Source organism: Lutra lutra, chromosome 10, assembly GCF_902655055.1.
Source record: "Lutra lutra chromosome 10, mLutLut1.2, whole genome shotgun sequence".
NCBI lineage: Eukaryota > Metazoa > Chordata > Mammalia > Carnivora > Mustelidae > Lutra > Lutra lutra.
The window spans coordinates 15,197,774-15,221,721 of record NC_062287.1 but is presented as its reverse complement, the minus strand read 5'-3'; the positions used below and the strand labels follow the sequence as shown (position 1 = coordinate 15,221,721).

General features: G+C 40.0%; 1 protein-coding gene across 2 annotated transcripts in view; it reads right to left on the bottom strand.

Annotated features, from left to right (window-relative positions):
* Positions 1-23,948, bottom strand: part of CBL (Cbl proto-oncogene) — an 85,847-nt gene that overhangs the window by 55,511 nt on the left and 6,388 nt on the right. Inside the window, exons 1-2 of one of the 2 annotated variants that reach the window (XM_047693793.1) lie at positions 12,014-12,387; positions 9,516-9,763 (exon numbers count right to left, since the gene is read on the bottom strand). In XM_047693793.1, the coding sequence (XP_047549749.1) occupies positions 9,516-9,643 (128 nt within the window). In that variant the 5' untranslated portion in view covers positions 9,644-9,763; positions 12,014-12,387. Of the gene's footprint in view, positions 1-9,515; positions 9,764-12,013; positions 12,388-23,948 lie in introns of those variants that run through there. The other variant, XM_047693791.1, reaches the window with a different exon arrangement.

The following is a 23,948-nucleotide window of genomic DNA, read 5'->3' as shown; positions in this document are numbered from 1 at the left end:
TGTCCTCCATGCTATTTGTTATGCTCCACAAATAAGTGAAACTGTGCAAAAGCTTTTTAATTCGATGTCATCTCAACTGTTTATTTTTGCTTTTGTTTCTCTTGCCTGAGGAGACGAATCCAGAAAAATATTGCTAAGGCCAATGTCCAAGAGTTTATTGCCTAGATTTTCTTTTCTCTCTTTTTTTTTTCAAAAAATATTTATTTGAGAGAGAGAGCACACACACAGGGGGTGGCAGGCAGAGGGAGAGACAGTCTTTTTATTTAATGATTTTTTCAAATATTTTATTCATTTATTGGGGGGGCAGAGAATAAGGGAGGAACAGACTCCCTGCTGAGCAGGGAGCCAGACTGGGACTTAATCCCGGAACCCTGGGGCCAGTATGTGAGCTGAAGGCAGATACTCAACTGACTGAGCCACCGAGGCGCCCAAGACAGAGTCTTAAGCAGACTCCACACAGTGCTCGATCTCATGACCCTGAGATCATTACCTGAGCTGAAACGGAGTCAGATGCTTAACTGAATGCATCACCAGGCGCCCCTAGGGTTTCCTTTGGGAGTTTTACGGTTTTATATTTTAATCCAAATCCCTTCTCACTTCTTTTTGATAAATTTCTAAAAGTGGAACTGAGCAAGATTCTAAATCTTTCTATATATACCAGCCCCCAGAAAGGCTAAACCAATTTTATTCTTACCACAACCAGGTAAGGGAGTACTCCCTTTTCCTGCATGCACCCTCCTTTGAAACACTAATTATAAGCTGATTTTCCAATTTTTGCCAATTGGGGGGGGCAAAGAAAATTACTTTATGACTCGTAAACTAGACTGTTCTTTTAATATTTATATGTGCCTTTTTATTTTTCTTCTAGTCATTTCCTTTGTCAATTTTCCATTTAGAAAGAGGATTTTTTTGGTTTTTAAAAAATTTTTTTTAAGATTTTATTTATTTCTTTGACAGAGAGAGAGGGAGAGCACAAGCAGGGGGAGCAGCAGAGAGAGAGTTCCGAGAAGCGGGCTCCCTACTAAGCAGGGAGCCTGCTGCAGGGCTTAATCCCAGGATGCCAGGATCACACTTGAGCTGAAGCAGATGTATAACCGACTGAGCCACCCAGGCATTTCCCCCTCTTTTTTCTTTGTGGCTCTTGCAATCTATTCTCTCCCTTCTCTCTTCCTCAGTCTCCACTGCCAACTCCTCTCCCTCTAGATGATTCTGTCCACTATGTAGGCTTTAAATGCCACCAAAAACTGCATCCCACACATCTCCCTCTGAATTCCAAAGTCTAATACAGCCAATTGCCTGCTTGACTTATTGCCTTAGACGGCTCATAAAAATATCTCCAATGTAAACAAGTCCAAAATGGAACTCTTGATCCTCCTCACTCCCAATTTAGCTCTCCCCACGTCTATACTCCGAATACCCCGTTTTAGTAAATGCCGCTGCCACTGGCAGACTTAATGACAGAGACGTATACGTCATCTTGATCCTTCCTTGTTATTTCTTCCTGCCGTCCTCTTGTCCAATTCCCCAGGAATTCTTTCTAATTCTAGCTCAAATCTGTCCACTTTTCTTCCTTTCAGCCTCTCCCTAGACCAAGCTATCTTGCCTCCCATCTGGCTGACAACAACCTTGTAACCTACCCCTCTGCTCCCATCACTGCTACCCCCAAGCCTAATCCATTTCCCACAGAGCAGCCAATGCTATCATTCTAAAGTAACTACTGGATCAGGTCCTTCCCCTCTTTTTATACGTTTCTGTGACTTCCCATTGCTCAAACCAGAAACCTAGCCAATGCTAGCTCTGCTTCCTTTTTTTTTTAAGATTTTATTCACTCACTTACTTATTTTTTATGGGAGGTGGAAAGAGAGCATGCACAGAGCAGGGGGAAGAGTCAGAAGATGAGGGAGAGAAAGAGAGAGACAGAATCCCAAGCAGACTCTGCACTGAGCGCAGAGTCCAATGTGGGACTCAATCCCTCAACCCTGAGATCACGACCTGAGTCAAAATCAAGAGGCTTAAACGACTTAGCCGCCCACGTGCTCCTTGCTAGGTTTAAAACACATCAAGTACTGTCTACTTCTTGCCATTTCTACCATCACCACTTTGATTCAATCCATCATCTTTCTCCAGGACCGAAAAGGGGGTGCTGCCCCTTTCCCAATCAGCAGAAAGTCGTTCCTAATCTGAGTGGAAATCTTTAACCAAAACCAAACTTCTTTTTTAAAAAAATGTAATTATGTGTGTGAGAGAGAGAGAGAAACAGAGGGACAGAGAGCAAGCCTGGTGGGGGGCAGGCACAGGCCAGAGGGAGAGAAACTTAAGCAGACTTGAGCGGAGCACAGAGCCCAAAGTAGAGCTCAATATCCTGACTAGAGATGAAATCAAAAGTCAGACACTTAACCAACTATGCCAGCCAAGCACCCCAAGCCCTATCTTCTCCACACAAAGATCTAAGCTGCCTACACTAAGATATGACACGCTAACTGAAAACCTCTCTTCGGGGGGCTAGGGGAAGACTATAGCAGCACAAATACTTCTGTCTGTGAAACACCACTGTTCTACTAGAGAAACACCAAAAACCTTACAAGCTAAAACCCTAGGTTACAACCCTCCTAAGAGAAGGACTGTGTTGGTACCACCCGGTGTGCGATCACTGCTCCTCGAGTAGTGCTTACCATCAAGATAGTACCCAAGACCAATTGTTTCTTTAATGAATGGTTAGAACATGAGCTTTTAGTTAGTTCTGAATTATTCCCAGCTGAATGACAATGAAGCCAAATCTTGATCATTTCAGTTTATAACTAAAAAGGCAGCAGAGTTACAACAAAGTTTCATCTTTCAAACTGTATGCAATGAAACAGTAATGTTTTTAAGATATTTTGCTGCATAATCCCATTCAGCTTCTGTTGTAACATCCTGTGCAAGAAAGAAAACAGGTGCAAAAACTAGGGTCACAGATCAAAGACAAGAAAGCAGCTTAAAGTTTTTGCTGAAGTCGTTTTTTATAAAGTCTAAAAGAAATAAGGGCAAGTTTATCTTGAGAGAAGTTACTTCACCTAATATCCTCTCTAAAATAAAGACAGGAAGCAACTCTATTAAATATGGATAGATATGCAGAGCGGACTTAAGGGAGCAGCTCTTCAACATCCAGCCTAGGAACAAATTCCCTTGTGCATACAGCTTTAGGGAAACAAGTGTGTTCCCCAAGCCAGCAGGTTCATCTAGAAGTGGCTCCTGGCCCACGCTGAACTAATCATAGCATTTACCTTTTCTTTTTTCCTTTTTTTTTTTTTTAAGATTTTATTTATTTGACAGACAGAGATCACAAGCAGGCAGAGAGACGGGCAGAGAGAGGGGGGAAGCAGGCTCCCCGCCGAGGAAAGAGCCCGATGCGGAACTCGATTCCAGGACCCTGAGATCATGACCTGAGCCGAAGGCAGAGGCTTTAACCCACTGAGCCACCCAGGCGTCCCAGCACTCACCTTTTCTTTCGAGTTGACTGGTTTAGGGATCATCAACTGATCTATACATACATAGCAAGCCAAAGTCAAAACTGAAACTGAGAGACGTTCTGCTACAGTGGAAACCCCACAAGATGTAAATGTTGGATGTAGCAGAGGTCAGTTTTCTGGCAATTCAGACATCCGTCTGCATCAAGAGAATGCGGAGAGAATCCCGGCAACATTTCCAACCCCGGTTTGTTACTCCTGAGGCTTCCTTGTATCCTTGCCCTAAGTGCAACTTAACATATTCACTTTTTCTAGAATTTACAAGTCCACACATTTCTCTCTCCCAAGAAGAAAAACCAGGAATGAAGCATAAAAGGCCTGTAATACCCTTTCATGATAAAAAACACTGAACAAGGAACACAAGGAAACTTTCTCAACCTGATAAAGGACATCTATGAAAATCCCACAGCTACGGGCCACCTGGGTGGCTCAGTGGGTTAAGTCTCTGCCTTTGGGTCAGGTCACAATCTAAGGGTCCTGGGATCGAGCCCCACATCAGGCTCTCTGCTCGGAAGGGAGCCTGCTTCCCCCTCTCTCTGCCTGCCATGTGTCTACTTGTGATCTGTCAAATAAATAAATAAAATCTTTAAAAAAAAAAAAACAAGAAAGAAAGAAAATCCCACAGTTAACATCATACTCAATGGTGAAAACACCAAAAGATCTCCTCCTCATATCAAGAACAAGACAAGGATGTTTGCTCTCATCACTTCTATTCAACATAAATTCTATTCAACATGAAGTTCTAGTCACCACAACCAGGCAAGAAAATAAAAAATAAAAGGCATCCATAAAGGAGAAGTATTGAAACTTTTCTCTATTTGCACATGACACAATCTGGTTTGTAGAAAATCCAAAGGAATCCAGTAAGAAATTACTAGAATCAGTAAATGAGTCCTGCAGAGTTACAGGATACAAAATCAGTTGTGTTCTATATACCATCAATAAACTATCCAAAAATGAAACCAGGAAAAACAATTACATTTATAATAGCATCAGAAAGAATTAAAAAAAATTTTTTTCCAAGATTTCATTTATTTATATGAGAAAGAGAGAGAGGAGAGAGCAAAAACAGGGGGAATGGCAGAGGGAGAGTAAGAAGCAGGCTCCCCACCGAGCAGGAAGCCCAAAGCACAACTCGATCCCAGGACTGTGGGATCATGACCCGAGCCAAAGGCAAGAAGCTTAACCAACTGAGCCACCCAGGCGCCCAGGAATAAAATTTTTTTAAATTTTATTTTTTAAAAGATTTTTATTGAGTGAGTGAGTGAAAGGGAGCGAGCTCACGTACACACCACGTTAGGGAGAGGGAGATAGAGAATCCTCAAGCAAACTCCCTGTTGAGTGCAGAGCCCAAAGCAGGGCTCCATCCTAGGACCTGAGACGAAACCAAGAGTTGGCCACTTAACCAACTGAGCCACCCAGCACGCCTACTTAGAAATAAATTAAACCAAGGAAGTGAAAAACTCGTACACTAGAAACTATAGAAACACTGCCGAGAGATGTTTGAAAAGACCTAAACAAATGGGAAAACATCCCATGTTCATAGATAGGAAGACTTAGTATTTTTTTTTAAGATTTTATTTATTTATTTGACAGAGAGAGAGAGAGATCACAAGCAAGTGAGAAGCAGGCAGAGAGAGAGGGGGAAAAGGCTCCCCGCTGAGCAGACAGCCCAATGCTTGATCCCAGCACCCTAAGATCATGACCCGAGCCGAAGGCAGAGGCTTAACCCACTGAGCCACCCAGGTGCCCCAAGACTTAGTATTGTTAAGACAGCAATACTTCCCAAACAGATGTACCAGTCCAATCCAATTCCTATGAAAATTACAGCCACCCGTTTTGCAGAAATTGGTGAGCTGATCCTAAAATTCATAAAGAATCTCAAGGGACCTCAAATAATCAAAACCACCTTGGAAAAAAAAAGAACAGAGTTGGAGGATTCATACTTCCTGATTCCAAAACTTTACTACAAAGCTACAGTAATCAAGTCGGTATGGATACTGGCCTAACGATAGACATAACCAATGGAAAGAAGAGAGAAAACCTAAAAATAACCTTCATACAATTGACTTTTGACAAGGGAATCCAAGCCAATTCAACAGGGAAAGAATTTTTTTTCAATAAACAGTGCTGGCACTAAAGGATACCATATGCAAAAGAATAAAGTTGGACCCTTACCTTTGACAATATACAAAAATTAACTCAAAATGATCACAGGCATAATCTTCATGACATCAGATTAAGCAATGGTTTCTTAGCCATGATATCAAAAGCACAAGTAACCAAAGAAAAAAACAGTGGACCTCACCAAAATTAAAATTGCTTGTGCTTCAAATGACACTAAAAAGAAAGTGAAAAGACCACCCACAAAATGGGAATTAAATGTTGTAAATCATATATCTGATAAGGGTCTAGTATCCAGAATATGTAAAGAATGCTACAACTCAACAATAAAAAGAACCCCAACTAGGCAAAGGATTTGAACAGAAATTCCTCCAAAGAAGATACACAAATGACCAATAAACACATGAAAAAAAGCTTACATTATTACTCATTGGGGAAATGCAAATCAAAACCACAATGATAGCTACCCCATACCCAGTAGGACAGCTATAAAAACAAAAACAAAAAAATAACAAGTGCTGGTAAGAAACTGGAACTCTCCTCCTCCATTGCTAGAGGAATGTAAAATGCTGCTGTGATAAACAGTCTAATAGTTCCTCAAAAAGTTAAACATAGAATTACCATATGACTCAGCAATTCCTTTCCCAGGTATTACCCAAGAGAACAGAAAACATATAGCCACACAAAAGCTTACATGCAGATGTTCACAGCGGATTATTCATTATGTCAAGTGCAAACAACCCAAATGACCATAATCAAAATGTGGTATATCCATGGGATAGAGTATTATCTAGCCATTAAAAAGGGAAGTAGTACTGGGGCGCCTGGGTGGCTCAGTGGTTAAAGCCTCTGCCTTCGGCTCAGGTCATGATCTCAGGTTCCTGGGATCGAGTCCCACATCGGGCTCTCTGCTCAGCAGGGAGCCTGCCTCCTCCTCCTGTCTCTCTCTCTCTGCCTGTCTCTCTCTCTGCCTGCCTCTCTGCCTACTTGTGATCTGTTTGTCAAATAAATTTAAAAAAAAAAAAAAAAAGGGGGGCGGTGAGTAGTACTGACCCACACTATAACATGAATGAGTTGTTAGGAAAGCCAGACAAAAAAGGCCACACATTCCAAGTCCACTTACATGAAACGTCTAGAACAGGCAAATCTTCAGAGACAGAAAATAGATATTTGTGACTGCCAGGGGCTTGCGGGGTGGGGGGAGCAGGAGTGGGGAATGGGCAGTGACTGCTAATGAGTCTGGGGTTTCTTGAGATGATGGAAACATTCTTAAATTAGATAGTGGGGGACGGTTACAAGACTTTGTTAACATACCAAAAACCACCGAATTACATTCTGTAAAAGGGTGAATTTTATGATACATTAATATCTCAATTTAAAAAACTGATTAGGAAAAAAGTCTTTAAGGAACCAAAATACAGATCAGAAAGGTCACACAGGAAAGCCATACATTTTCCTTGGTTAAAAAAAAAATCTGAGGGGCACATCGGTGCTCAGTTGGTTAAGGCACTGCCTTTAGCTCAGGTCATGATCCCAGGGTCCTGGGATCAAGTCTTGCATCGGGCTCCCAGCTCTGTGGGGAGTCTGCTTCTCCCTCTGACCTTCTCCCCTCTCGTGCTCTGGCTCTCTCTCAAATAAATAAATAAAATCTTAAAAAAAAAATCTGAATCTCAATTGAAATTTATTTTTCTCATTTTACAGATAACTTGTACAAACCTTGCTGTATGGATTCAAAGCCCATAGTGTATTAAAAACTTCCTATCATGGGTAATAACACTTGATACAGACAAACGTACTGACAGGAAGACTTAAAAAAAAAACAGCAGAAGAACCTGAAAGCAATTGTATGAGGCCACTTATTAAGGGCAAATTGGTCCATGTACTTAATTATGATCTGGCAGCATCACCAACACAAAGCTTGATACAATAACCGATGTTTATAGTACAATCAGGATGAGGATTAAAATTAGAGCTAACCCACTTTTACTTCCATTGTGCCGATCACCACTCTAAGTGCCGATCACCACTCTAAGTGCTGAACATTTACTCACTCATTTAACAACTCCCAACAACCCTACAAATAAAGTACTACTGTTATCTCATTTTACAGATGAATAAACAGGGATCGCATAGCTAAATGGCAAAATTAAGATTCAAATGCAAGCTTCAGAGTCCATCCTCTTAACCAACACAGCATACTGCCTTTCAGGAATGAACAATCCAGCAGGGAAAAGAAAAAAAAATTAGTTGATGTTCAGTATGCTCTAAAACTGGGAAATCTACTATTTTAATCTCCCTATAAAAGTGCTCTTCAAAAAAGAACAGTGACAGTTCTGTGGCAGCCTCTTACTCACAGGACAATGTCCAGAGACAAAAGAACACTTATGCCCTGACTCCCACCTATACTCACAGCTCACTTGTCTGCCCCAATTCTAGCCAACCCAGACCACTCACGTTCCTTCAACATACGGAGCCTGTGCATGTTCATGCCCCCATGTTAAAGGCCTTTTTTTCACTTCTCTGATTAGAAAATTTCTACTTGCCTTCTACAACCCAGCTCACATCACACTTCCTCTTTGCCACATCCCCTGATGCCACCAGGCAAACCTGTGTTCACGCAGCCTTTTGTACATCTCTCTATTAAAGCATCTGCCTCGGTACATCATAATTAAAAATTCCCCTTTTCACCTCCTACAATTAGAACCTAGTTCACTGTAGATGACAAATTAAATTTCAAATTAAATAAAGCAAAATTATTTTTTAAAAACTCAGCCATACAAAATCACCAGTTAGCTGGGGTCCACATAATCAGGTTTTATCTTAACAAATCATAAAATTTAAATATTTAAAAGGAATAAAGTTCATTTTCATGTAAATTAGAAGCTATAAAGGTTCCTACAGATCGAATTCAGTCACCAGAAATCTTTTTTAATGAGAAAAGACTGATACTCTGGACCAAACCTGAGTAATCTGTTGTAGTAAACTTAATATAAATAACGACGGGCGTAAAATTTTAACTAAGGGATGAGGGTTCCCAGAATCTAAGCCAGAGTCAAAGGAGTGGCAGGTAAGCTACAAGGATACCATTTAGTAAGTTAGTGCTTGAGTAATGCATGCTTACTTAATGCCCTCAGAAATTACTGTTCTTCCTAACTGGTGTCACTCCTTGAGTGTTAATTTACTACCTACAAACCTCTAGTGGAATTTACATTTTATTACTTGACCTAGATGAGTTAGTATTTCCCACTGAACCAAACCAAATACAACCATACCTACAATTAACCTGTTTCTCTCCCAGTATGTAATTTATAACAACCAAACTAATAACATATGGGATACCCAATACAGTAATAAATATAAAAGAATATGAAGGAGTCTGTCAAATATTTACTGAACTACATTTTTTGTCAATATCTGTTCTATTGGAAAAGTTACCTATAAAAGAAACGTCATTTCACTTTGATTAAAAAAAAAAAGTTACCTAACTATTGACTTTATTTTTTTACTTGTTATCCCACATATATGACTTCCCTAATAAGTTATAGCTCTGGCAAAATCTGCCCTCTTATTGTTGACACCCAACTTCAGCTGAACCCCAACCTTCTTTCAAACTCTCACCTAACCCCACACTTCCATGATCTGTGGGGTCTCCAATGGACCTAGTACCTCCAACTCATCTTCATGACTAAAAGTCACTGACTTTTCAGAGGCGGGGGGATTCAGTGTCCTCCAAGGTAACGTTTTATATAAAACCCACCTTTAAATCAAATGTCAACTTTGCATTCTCACTGACCTAAAATTTAAAACCAAGTCAACTACTTCTAAGTGTTACCCATTTAGGCAGTCACAGACCTGAAGAAGTATTTGTGTGGTATGTGCCATTACCTAGGCTGAGAATTCTCCTCATACATTCTTTCTTTCCCCTCCTTGAAGAGGCTTATGGTCTGCTTAGTTTTCTTCATCAAATTCTCCATGAACACCCTAAAATACTCATTTTCTCCAAGGGTCTCCATCTTCCCCTCATATCTTGACAAGACAGTGCGGAGGTGCTGGTAGGTGTCTGGCAGCAGGTCTAAGATATAAGGTGGGCTATTCTTTAGCGCCAGCTTTGGGTTCTGACACAATCGCACCACCTGCAACAAATGGAAAAGAAGGGCTATTACTTGGAGGATCTTAAGGACAATTTCCTTTTTCAAGTTGAAAAAAAAAAAAAAAGTTATAAAATATGTGCTCTGTTGCAGAAATACTAAAAAATGCACAAGACCATAAGAAATGATCCATAACACCCCTGCAATTATTTTACATTTTTAGTGGCCCCCCTAGAAGGGTGGGTTCTTAAAACCATATGAGAGACTAATGGTCCAGAAATTACACAGCAGACAAGGGGGACCTGGCTGGCTCAATCAGTAGCGTGTGTGACTCTTGATCTTGGGATTGTGAGTTTAAGCCCCATGCTGAGTGTAGAGATGACTTAAAAATAAATCTTAAAAAAATAATAATAAAGAAAATAGGGGCGCCTGGGTGGCTTAGTAGGTTAACCCTCTGCCTTTGGCTCATGTCATGATCTCAGGGTCCTGGGATAGAGCCCTGCATCAGGCTCTCTGCTCAGCAGGGAGTCTGCTCACCCCCACCCCCACCTCACCCCCTCCTGCCTCTCTACTTATGACCTCTCTGTCAAATAAATAAATAAAATCTTTAGAAAAAAAAAGAAAAGAAAAGAAATTACATAGCAGACTAAACATTGCAGTGGGAGGAAGACATCACACTAATACCTAAAAAGTGCTAGATGAACTAGAACAAGTTCATTTCAAATGCATGGCTCACTCCACAGTACAGAAAAGAAAATTCCTAAGGACAGAAATAAAGAACATGGCTGCCCTGGGAAGTAATAGAGAGGCTAGAATTTTAACAGCCACTAGGGTCTGGGAGCAGAGGAGCCTTGAACCCCATGGAGCTCAACTGAGATACCATTTCTTGCCATATAAATGACCTCCAGTCCCTAAGCTGGGTATGGAGAATGCTTAAAACAAAAGGAAAGAAAGAAGGGGGGGGAACCTCCAGAACATTTAGCTTAATAATTCTTTTTCCCATCTTTTACATTCAACTTCTGAGTTCTTTTTTTTTTTCTTCTTTTTTTATTTATTTTTTAGACAAACAGAATCACAAGTAGTCAGAGAGGCAGGCAGAGAGAGAGGAGGAAGCAGGCTCCGCGAGGAGCAGAGAGCCTGATGCAGGGCTCGATCCCAGGATCCTTGGATCATGACCTGAGCCGAAGGCAGAGGATTTAACCCACTGAGCCACCCAGGTGCCCCCAACTTCTGAGTTCTTATGTTTTATGTGGGTTTCTTTTAAGGAATACGTAGCAATATTTTTAAAACCCAATGTAACAATCTTTGTTTTTAAACTAGTGAGTTCAGTACATTTTATATTTGTTAATAATGACTAATAAATTTATATTTATTCCTACTATCTCATTTTGTATTTTCCACTTACATGGATATTTCCGTGTCTGGGAAAAACAAATTAGTGGAAGGGAAAAGTCTAAAAACAGACCCACACATATACAGGCCCTTCACTTATCACAAAGGAGTGGTCTTTTCCAAATATAGTAGTGGAACAATCGGGTATCTATACAGAACAAAAAAATAAAATCAAACTAAACCCTCACCTTACACTATACCAAAAACCAAAACAAAACCATACATATACACACAAAAAAACAAACCCCAAAAAAGTAGACCTTGGGTTACAGATCTTAATGTGAAAGGCAGATCTATAAAGCTTTAGAAGATAATATAAGAAAATTATCTCAACTACATAGAAAACTTTCTTAAACAGGACTATAAAAAGCATTAAACACATACACAAAAACGTTAATTGAAAGTCTACTACTTTATAAGAATTTCTGTTTATCAAGATGCCCTACAAAGAATAAAAACCCCTGAGAGGGGCGCCTGGGTGGCTCAGTGGGTTAAAGCCTCTCCCTTCGGCTTGGGTCATGGTCCCAGGGTCCTGGGATTGAGCACCGCGTTGGGCTCTCTTCTCGACGGGGAGCCTGCTTCCTCCTCTCTCTCTGCCTGCTTCTCTGCCTACTTGTGATCTCTGTCTGTTAAATAAATAATAAATAAAATCTTAAAAAAAAGAAAAAAAAAACCCTGTAGAGAATCAAAGAATATATAACACATCTATATCCAAATGTATATATTCAGAATACAGGCATAGTTCAGAGACCGCACAGGTTTGATTCCAGACAACCACAATAAAGCACTTAATAAAGTGAATCAAATGAGTATTTTGGTTTCCCAGTGCATATTAAAGTTATGTTTATACTATACTGTAGTCTATTAAATATACAATAGTAGGTCCTAAAAAAATGTACATACCTTAATTAAGAAATACTTTATTGCTACAAAATGCTAAGCATCCTCTAAGCTTTCAGTGAGTTGTAACTTTTTTGCAATTGAGGGTCCTGCCTCAATGTGGACGCCTGCTGACTCATCAGGGTGCTGGTTACTGGTTGATTTAAAGTGACAGATGTGCGATTCTTTCTTAAACACTCAGAGACCAATGTAGGGTTCTTAATTGTCCTAATTTCAGTATCATTGTGTCTCAGGAAATAGGCCACACGAGAAGTAGAAAGAGGGGGAATAGCTGGCCAGGTCAGCAGAATAGTCAGAACACAGAACATTTATCAATTAAGCTTGCAATTTCAGGGGCTTCTGGCTGGCTCGGTGAGTAGAGCATACAATTCTTTTTTTTTTTTTTTTTTAAAGCATACAACTCTTGATCTTGGAGTCTTGAGATGAAGGCCCACACTGGGTGTAGAGCTCCCTTAAAAAAAAAAAAAAAGTTCCAACATTTCTCATGAGTGCGGTTTGTGGTGCCCTAAAACTATTAGAATAGTAATATCAAAGATTACTGATCACAGAAACAAACATAAATGAGAAAGTTTGAAATACTGGGAGAATTTACCATATGGCACAAAGTGAGCAAAGTGAGCAAATGCTGTTGGAAAAATGGAGTAGAGAGACTTCCTTGAATTTGTGAAGAGGCTTGCTTCAATTTGTAAAAAATGCAGTATGTGCAGAGCACAATAAACTGAGGAATGCCTGTAACTGCTTGGGTGCCATTTACTTTCTTCTCTCCTTCTGGAACTTCAGTGACTTAATCCATAAGACCTTTTCATCATGTTCCATATGTCTTTTACACTCTTTTCTGTCTTCTCCATCCTCTGCTTCTAGTGGTTTAGTCTGGATTTTTTTCCCCTAATTTAGCTTTCACTTCACTAATTTTCTCTTCAGCTATATCTATGCTGTTAAACCCATTCACAGAATTCGTAATAATCAGCTGCGTTTTTCGGTTTCAGAATTTATTTCAAATGTCAAAATTATCAATTTTGTCTTTCGTTCCTCTAACACATTAATCATACACTTTTTTTTAAAGATTTTATTTATTTATTTGACAGACAGAGATCACAAGCAGGCAGAGAGGCAGGCAGAGAGAGAGGAGGAAGCAGGCTCCTTGCTGAGCAGAGAACCCGATGCGGGGCTCGATCCCAGGACCCTGAGACCATGACCCGAGCCGAAGGCAGTGGCCCAACCCACTGAGCCACCCAGGCTCCCTAATCATACATTTTTTTTAAGCCCATGATTGATAATTCAAATATTTCTGCCTATCCTGTGGGTATGTTTCTACTGTCAGTTTTTCCTCTTGGTTTCTAGTTGCATTTCATCTTTTCATATGCATGGTTATTTTTTACTGAACGTTGGACATTATAAATAAAAAATTATAGACACAATCTGAGGCTATGGATGATGGAGAAAGGGTTCACTTTTGCTTCTGGCAAGCAGACAGGCTAGGAATATTAGATTCCCAGATCATCTTAATCTAATCCAGAACTGAAAAGACCAAAAAACTGGGCTTCACTCCTTAGTAAAGACTAGTCTACTTGTTTTACCCTTACTCCTACAATTAAGGTCCTGAAGAACCCAACCCAAAACCAGAGTTTCCCAGGGCCTTCTACCTCTACCCTGGGAGGCTCGGATTCCAATTTTTTGTCTTCCCTGACATCAGCCTTTTCAACACTCTACTCAGCCTCTCAACTGTCACTTCCAAAAAGTCAGCCATGATCTCATGGACAAGGCACCTTCTAACATCAAGCTAACTTCTCAGTCTTCCTTATCTTCTGGAACTTGGCCTCATAATTCCTTACTGCTTTTATAGCTCTTCAATGCTTTCTAGCTTTTCTAGTTGTCAGCAATATATTTGGTTTGGTTTAAAACAATCTGACGTTGTCTAACATTGGCAGAAGCAAAATCTGACATCTTGCTTTTTATTTCACATTTAAAAACATCTATTTCCTTGTGTCAACAAAAGCTCATTATAAGCCTGAGATGTCTAAATGATTCCACTCTATAGATAGACCACAGTATAGCTTAACCATCCCCCTCACCCCACCCTGTTTTAACATTTATGTTGTTTTTAAGCCTTTACTATTACAAGGACCACTGTGATGAACATCTCTGAGCATGTTATTCTTTTATACATCAGATTATTTCATTCAAATAGATTCCCCCAGAAGTGGAAACATTAGGTTCAGCTAGGATAACCGCAAACCTTCCATTTAATAACTAAACATCAATGACTCTTCTTAAGATGAGTCAGATGATATTAAATTTTTAAAGCTAGGAATCTTATTCTCTGTACAGCATTTCCTGAACTCTTGAAAAAAGAGGCCCATATAATCCTACTAAACATAAGCTGAATCAACAAAAATATCTGATGTATGAATATTTTAGGGTTTTAGGAAGCTGCTCATCCTATTAAAGATTTCAAGCCAAAAGGGAAAAACACAGCCAAGAAAGAAAGACTACCTCAAAAGATAACTATATTCTAAGTGCAAGAGTTAATAAGAACTCATATTAATAAAACAAATAGTCTTCAATTTACAGTGTTACATTCCAAAACCTCATTTTAAGGCAGTTGTTTATAATTCAGAATATATTTTTACAGAATATATGTTTGTAATAAAAATAATTAAAAGGAAATCTTCCTTAGGTTAGTTAATGGAAGAAAGTAGGTAGACTGACTATAAGACTTAAGATCTCAAGACCCAGCAAAGGCTATAAGAGGTACATAATTGAAGGTTTTTATCTTCACAGAAAATTGGAAATGATAAGGAGAAAGAACCAGAAGATAAAAAGATAAGCGAAAAGCTAAGGTTTTTGGGAAGACAACAGGAAATGAGATAGATAGATATATATATATATATATATATAGCTATATATGGCTAGGAACATTACACATCATTAGAAAGAAAAGACACCTCCATCCTCTGAAACAGAAGGGATGAGGGCAGATTGAGAGACAAATTCAGACATATGAAGGCAGTTAACATGAAGGTAGCAACGTTCCTGATGGTTTTGATTTCTCTCAACGTACCCATTCAACAAATGTATGTCAAGCACTGGGATACACAGAAGTAAAAAGACAACATGCCTGAATCTGGGAGCCATTAGGCAATAAGCTACAAAAAAGAAATAAAATATATATATATAAATAGAGCGTTCTAAAACCTGAAACCATTAAACTCCCAGAAGAAAACACAGGTGGTAAGTAAGCTCCTTGACAATGGTCTTGGTGATGATTTTTTGGATCTCACTTCAAAAGCAAGGGCAAGGGGCGCCTGGGTGGCTCAGTGGGTTAAAGCCTCTGCCTTCGGCTCAGGTCATGGTCTCAGAGTCCTGGGATCGAGCCCCGCATCGGGTTCTCTCTGCTCAGCAGGGAACCTGCTTCCCCCTCTCTCTCTGCCTGCCTCTCTACTTGCGATCTCTCTCTGTCAAATAAATAAAATCTTTAAAAAAAAAAAAAAAAGCAAGGGCAAAAGAGCAAAATTAAAGGAAACAAGTTTTTGCCCAGTAAAGGAAATCATTAACAAAATGAAAAGGCCACCTACCAAATGGGAGAAGATACTGCCAAATCATGCATTTGATAAGGGTTTAACATCCAAACATTGAAGAACTCACACAACTCAATAACAAAGAGACAAACAACCTGATTTTCATGTGAGCAAAGGCTGTCCATAGACATATTTCCAAAGACATCCAGATGGCCAACAGACACATGAAAAGATGCTCAACATCTCTCATCATCAGGAAACTGCAAATCAAAACCACAATGAGATACCACCTTATACCTGTCAGAACGGCTAGTATCAGAAAGACAAGAAGGAAGTGTTGGCAAGGATGCAGAGAAGAGGGAACCCTCACGCATTCTCGGTGGGAATGTAAACTGATACAACCGTACAGGAACCAGTATGGAGGTTCCTGAAAAAAAATTAAAAACAGAACTACCATACGATCCAGTAATTCCATTTGTGGATATCTACCTGAAGGAAAAAAAAAACTAATTTGAAAAGACATGCACCCCTGTGTTCACTGCAGCACTATTTACAATAGCCAACATACAGAAACGATCTAAGTGTCCATGGTCTGATGAATGGATAAAGAAGATGTGGTATGTGTGTACAACAGAATACTACTCGGCCATAAAAAAGAATGAAATCTCACCATCTGTGGTAACACAGATGGACCCCAAGGGTATTCTGCTGTGAAATAAGCCAGACAGAGAAAGACAAATACCATATGATTTCACTTATATGTAGAATCTAATAAGTAAGACAAACATGCAAACAAAACTCACAGAGAACAAATTTGTGGTTGCCAGAAGGGAGAGGGGGCTCGGAGGTCAGCAAAATGGGTGAAGGGAGTCAAAAAGTATAAACTTCGACCAAGGGAATGTAATGCTTGGTGACTATAGTCAATAATACAATATGTATTAGATAACTAAGCATTGTTAATAGAGTAAATCTTAAAAGTTCTCATTGAAAGAAAAAATTTGGGAGGACAGCTTTGTAACTTTGTATGGTGTGAGATGGTAACTGTACTTGTGGTGCAATGTATACAAACAATCTTCTGCAATGTATACAAACAATCATTCATCATGTTATACAGCTGAAACTAACATCATGTTACATGTCAATTATACTTCAATAAAAAGAAAAGTGTCAGGCTCCATGCAGAGCATTTAAATAGAGTAATAAGATGCTGAACAATTCCTTTATTTTTCTGAACAGCATTTTTCCCTCTGAACAGCAGAGGGAGAAGCAGGCTCCCTGATGAGCAGGAAGCCTGACTTGGGGCTCCATCCCAGGACTCTGGGATCATGACCTGAGCCAAAGGCGGATGCTTAATCGACTGAGCCACCAAGGTGCCCCTGAACGACTCCTTTAGAACACTGAATAGGGAAAGATTCTCTGATGTGTTTTTGGATTAAGAGTTGAAATTACACAAAGTAGTTAGCCATGCAGTATCAGCAGAAGAGGAGCCCAGAGCGGGAAACTAATCCAACAGTCTGAACATGGGAACAGGTCTGGATTTGTTTGAGGAATAAAAAGATCAGTAAGACTAAGAAGGAGACAGCAAAGTGGAGAGAGGAGAGAAAGATGTGAAACAGGTAATTAACAAGGAGGCATTAGGATGAAGCCTGTAATATAAGCTTTCAAGTTTTTGATTAAAATTAGAAAGGACCGGGGTGCCTGGGTGGCTCAGTGGGTTAAGCCTCTGCCTTCGGCTCAGGTCATGATCTCAGGGTCCTGGGATCGAGCCCCGCATCGGGCTCTCTGCTCAGTGGAGAGCCTGCTTCCCTTCCTCTCTCTCTGCCTGCCTCTCTGTCTACTTGTGATCTGTGTCTGTCAAATAATTAAATAAAATCTTAAAAAAAAAAAATTAGAAAGGACCAAATGTTTTCATATTTTGCTAAGATTGCTTCAACCAACTATATTGAAATGTCCTGTTTCGGTCATTTACCTTCACTAATTTTCTTAACCTCTGAGCCTCAGCTCTTCTATCAGCAAAAATAGAAAATACTTACCTCACAATAAACACTTATGAAAGGCCTGCACAGTTTCCAATAAACTGGTACTCAATACGTGTTCTGCTCCCATTTCCATTCACCTTGACCAGGATTATCTTCACGGTAGGCAGGAATTATGGACTTTAGGTAGATCATCACCTTTTGATGACTCCCAGAAACTGATACCATAATTCCTACCATCCTGGCTCATGCCACTGCTACCTTCCCAGTCCTGCATAGTCTCTAACTGATGACCAAAGAATAGAGAAAAGGCAGCAGGCCACTCAAGAATACGGTGACCCACAATCTGCAAAAGCTACAGTATCCTCCCACTCCACCTTCCAAGGTCCAAATCCAGCAGAGCTCCCAATATGAATTCATATTTATATCCGGGGCTACACACACCAACCCACCTGTTCTCCCTATTTATTTATTTTTAAAGATTTTATTTATCTGACAAAGAGAGAGCGAGAGAGAGCACAAGCCGGCAGAGCCGGAGAGGGAGATGTAGGCTCCCCATGGAGCAGGGAGCCCGGTGCAGGACTCCATCCCACAACCCTGGGATCATGGTTGAGCAGGGAGCCCAGGGCAGGACTCCATGCCACATGCCTGGGATCATGACCTGAGCCGACTCAGACATTTACCTAACTGAGCCACCCAGGCGCCCCCTGTTCTCCCTATTTAAAGATAAATGCATTAACCTCAGAGAGTTTAGGTTAAAATGTAGTTATTCGCCTAATACCTCTGAAAAAACATATACTTTCTTTCCACAAAACTAAAATTGCTTAATCTTACATACAATACCCAACCTATAACATGCAATCAATAAATGTTAATGATAATTCACCAAAAAACATAACATTCCTCATAATATAACATTTAAAATATCACAAGTTAAAAAATGTCTCCAAAAACACTTGATTCGCTTGCATTTTCAAGCTAGTACCGTGTACCTTTCACAAATATTATTCATCCCTCCCTCAAACATGACCTTGAAGATCATTTGCAGATTAAATGTCTGCTCTTAAGATCTTTTTGAGATGAATCATCACATGACCAGGGAAATCAGTATTCCACTAACAACTCTTGAGTTTTTAATACTAACACAAACCATAAAGAAAATATTTAAGTAGACCTACTCTTTTGATACTAAAATCTCCTAGAAAGGAAAAGAAATACCCTCAACACGTATAACCTCTAGGAAAAAGTTCAAAAAAGGCTCTATGACTAATTTAACAGTTAACAAACATCAAAAGTGAAAACCTGTCTTTAATTATTACTATTACTTTAATTTCCAATCATAGCTAGCTAGCTAAAGCATAAATGGACACTGAGCTCCAAAAACATTCACCAAAAAATTTCTAAAAAGCTAAAATATTTTCCTATTCAGTGTGTCCTCCATTTGGCCAACTTTATTTGGCCTTCCAAGTCTTGCAATGGCAAAAATGGCTTCCTTTTGTTTACTTCTGCCTGTACATTTATAGCATCACTCAAAACAATGCCAAAAAGAAACGTGCTCTGGGAAAGCAACAGCATCCTTGTACGGCTGCCACACGTTCATTCATAACAGCTTTCTCATTGGCCTCACTCCTCCCTTTGCTTCTGCCAAGCCTCAATGGTCAACAGAAACAATTTGGAAAGTGCTATGATTACAATAAAAACAAATAAAATTATGCTTGGAAACAGTTAAATTTATAAAAAGAGAAAAGGTACCAAGAACAGTGCCTAAGCCTAATTCTATTCTTAACACAGACTCTTCTGTACCACTAAGGAACCTGAATTTCCAACTAGACAGAAAACTCTAACCATATAGGACTATGAATGACTAAGTATTTTTAGCTCTGTAAACCTCAACTTATCCGTGGAACGGTTTTTCATTTCAAACATTTCATACATTAAGACGTGATTAAAATAAGCTTTATGCTTTGAAATGAGTATTCAGTTGGTTGAGTTGATCTTAAAACACGTAAAATCTGGTTACAGTTTTATTAAAAGACTCCATATTGCTCAAGCAAGAGGTATGGCAGGAAGGACACCAGGTCCGGAGACCTGGGTTCTAGCCTGATGACCAACATTATTTGGCTATGCTGACCTTAACCAAGTTTATTGACCTCTCTGGGTCTCAATTTCTGCCTCTATAAATGAAAGAGATCAATTAATTTCTAAAGCCTCTTTAGACTTTAATTTTTTAACATCTTCTTAAACCTTCAGGTTTAGAAACTCACCAACACAGAAACCTGAAAACGGTTAACAGTATTACAACTATATACAGTGAAGCTTTTAAATGTTTTTTAAAGAGAAATCAGAAACCTGTACTTTTTTTTTTTAAGAAACCTATCATCACTAGATAATGGCCCAAAGAAAAAAGCCTTTTACTTCTAATTACTATTCTCCATTATTGATTTCTCAAAACTCCATTCAGGGACTTGAACTATAATTACTACCTAACACTTCTCAAATACCACCCAACACTATTTATTAAAGACACTATGCCACTTATAACTAATTACCAATCTCATTACTTTCATTTATCACATTAGCTGCAGGAAAAAAATCCAACACAATGTAGGATATTAAATAACCTACACGTACTGATAGTTTAACCATGTAGTTTTTATACACAGATTCTGTTTTTTAAAGGAAAATATAATTCTCCACCCAGACTTATCAGTGCAACTTCAAACGGAATACTCAGCATGAACTAGAGATTAAATGATTTTAGCATCATTTTGGGATGTGAGACCCTTATTAAGATACAACTGTGGCTTACTTAGGATAGTACAGAGGCACTGATGTGCTCTCAAGTTCCTTCCCTTCCCAATCCCCTGTCTTGTCTCATCAGGAATGAAGTAAAGGTTCGCCTAATGATTTCCACAGACACTTCCCAGAGCCCTTTGTATACCTTCAGTTAGAGCACCAGATTCTGAGTACACTGGGTCATCTGTAACTCCCCAGCACCTGGCATACAGCTTATGTCCAATAAAAGTATATGGACGGATGCCAACGTAATTTTAAAAAATTTTTTATTTTTTATTAACATATAAAGTATTATTAGCCCCAGGGGTACAGGTCTGTGAATCACCAGGTTTACACACTTCATAGCACTCACCATAGCACATACCTTCCCCAATGTCCATAACCCCACCACCCTCTCCCTACCCCCGATTTTCTTCTAAGGTACCAAGGAATCATATTTAAATCAACAAATTAGACAAGGATCATGAGTGGAAGCAAATTTTTTAGAGGGCAACGTGCTAATACATATATATTTTAAAACTTGAATGTATGAGTCTTCTGATCCAGCACATTTCATTTCTAGGAGTTTATTCTAAAGAAATATTTAGAAACTGCATAATGGATAGTCACCACAGCACTGTTCCTAATATTAAAAATCAGAAATAACCTAAAAGATTATCAATATGAATTTATTAGATAAACATATAATTATAAAATCTTATACAATCCTTAAAAAAAAAAAAGAATTTAGGGAGACCTATATGTGGTATTAACATGGTAAATCTCCACAATATAGCAAATTTTGAAAAAGCAAAACAGGGCGCCTGGGTGGTTCAGTGGGTTAAAGCCTCTGCTTTCAGCTCAGGTCATGATCCCAGGGTCCTGGGATCCAGCCCCACACTGGGCTTTCTGATCCGAGGAGAGCCTGCTTCCTCCTCTCTCTCTGCCTGCCTCTCTGCCTACTTGTGATCTCTGTCTGTCAAATAAATATATAAAATCTTTAAAAATTAAAAAAAAAAAAGAAAGATTTAAAAAAAACATTCTAGAACCTTTTTTTAAAGCCCACTTTTCCTTAAAAAATGTATATTCTGGGGCGCCTGGGTGGCTCTGCGGGTTAAGCCTCTGCCTTCACTTCAGGTCATGATCTCAGAGTCCTGGGATCCAGCCCCACATCAGGCTCTCTCCTCACCGCGGAGACTGCTTCCCCCTCTCTGCCTACTTGTGATCTGTCAAATAAATAAATAAAATCTTAAAAAAATGTATATTCTGGGGCACCTGGGTGGCTCAGTGGGTTGGGCCTCTGCCTTCGGCTCGGGTCGTGATCTCAGGGTTCTGGGATCGAGCCCCGCATCGGACTCTCTGCCCGGCGGTGAGCCTGCTTCCTCCTCTCTCTGCCTGCCTCTCTGCCTACTTGTGATCTCTCTCTCTCTGTCAAATAAATAAAATAAAAAAAAAAATGTATATTCTAAGTACAATTTACTTTTGAAATTTAAGAACATAATAATTAAAATCTTCAACATAGGGGCACCTGGGTGGCTCAGTGGGTTGAAGCCTCTGCCTGCGGCTCGGGTCATGGTCTCGGGGTCCTGGGATCGAGCCCCGCATTGGGATCTCTGCTGAGCAGAGATCTTCCTTCCTCTCTCTCTCTGCCTGCCTCTCTGCCTACCTGTGATCTCTGTCTGTCAAATAAATAAATAAAAATCTTAAAAAAAAAAAAATCTTCGACATAAATGAGATACACTACTCCTATTTCTCAAGAAAGGAAAAAAAGTCTGTTAGGCTCACCTAAAATAAAAGCAACTGTGGAATGGAGGCTTGCTACTTCAAGCGTGGTCCCTGGGGCCAGCTGCATGGACATCACCCAGGAGCTGGTCAGGAATACAGAATCATGGGCTCCACCCCAGGTTTACTCAGCCTCTACCTTTTTAACAAGATCCCCAGATGGTCTGGGGGCACCTGGGTGGCACAGTCGGTCAAGCATCCAACTCTTCGTTTCGGCTCAGGTCATGATCTAAGTAAGGGTCATGAGACCAAGCCCTGCATTAGGCTCCCACTCAATGTAATCTGCTTGAGCTTCTCTCTCTCTCCTCTGCCTCTGCCCCTCCCCACCCTCTAAAAAATAAACAAATCTGGGGCGCCTGGGTGGCTCAGTGGGTTGGGCCGCTGCCTTCGGCTCGGGTCGTGATCTCAGGGTCCTGGGATCGAGCCCCGCATCGGGCTCTCTGCTCAGCAGGGAGCCTCCTTCCTCCTCTCTCTCTGCCTGCCTCTCTGCCTGCTTGGGATCTCTCTCTGTCAAATAAATAAATAAAATCTTTAAAAAATAATAATAAAAAATAAAAATAAAATTAAAAATAAACAAATCTTAACACCCCCCCCACCGCAATGGTCTGAATTCATAGTAAAGTCTGAGAAGCACTGGCTTATAAGAAATCACCTAACAGAGTCTGAACACCAGTTCAAGATCCAGACGAAAAGCAAAAGTATTAGCTGGGTGACTTAGGTTACTTAATCTCTCTGAATCTCAATTCCATTCTCCTCAAACACACTATTTTGAGATTCCTGATGTATCAGCAGATGTGAACTGTAAACTGCTCTACAAGGGACGATTAGAACTCAGTTATCAGTCTTAGTGAGTAAATGCTAAAAAGTCAGTAACTTGCTCAAGTTGATCTATCTTTCATGGGCAATGCTGTCCATCCAACCTTCTCAGAGCCTAGCTTAGGGAAAGGGACTAAGGACTGGAGAGATGGAACCCAAACTGTAGACAGTATGTACCTCTGGAGAGGTAGTCACGTGGAGGCAGGAGAGTAATAGGGGACTTTTACATTTTGTTCTGTATATGTTATGATTCATATGTCATTTTTCACAAAGAGTGCTACAATAGACACTGCTATTCAAAGTAGGAAGAGGTGGGAATTAGGATCCCATCCCATTCACTAAAGTATCAATACGCTGGCCTCATTTTAAGACTTCCTCATGCCTGATCCCAGAGCCAGAGCAAAGGCAGTATTCAGAGGTGGGTCTGAGAAGGTGCCCAGGCAGTAGAGTCTGCAAAGCAAGAGTCACTGTCCATCTAAAAGCTGCAGAGAGAAGACCCAGAGTCATCGTGGATTTCTTCTAAAGGAATCACAGGAGCATCTATGACTGTGGCACCAAATTTCCCAGGGCTTGAAATCCCCAGTGGGTGTATACCACCAATGCCATCATTAGCACCCCTTTCCCTTCCTCCCTTTGGAAGCTGCTGCAGGAAGGAACACTGTGAGGATAGAGCTGAGGCTGGCTTCCAGTGCTCCTGGTTGACTGCTCCCACCTATTTCCTTCCAGCACAAAATGTGCTAATCATGAAAACATTTCACAATGACTTGCTTGTTATAATCCCCCTACTTCCAACAAACCTAATGTAGATCAGAATTAACAACTTCATTAAAAAATAGGATTGAAGTTTAAACTCAGTTTTCAAGTTAATACTTCATTTATTATTCTTTTAATGATCTAGGTTAATCATTAGGGAAATGGGTTTTTTTTTCCATAGTATAAACATTACTAAGGGGGCACCTGGGTGGCTCAGTCGATAGGCGTCCACCTTCACCTCGGGTCATGATCCCAGGACCCTGGGATCGAGCCCCACATCGGGCTCCCTGCTCTGCGGGAGGCCTGCTTCTCCCTCTC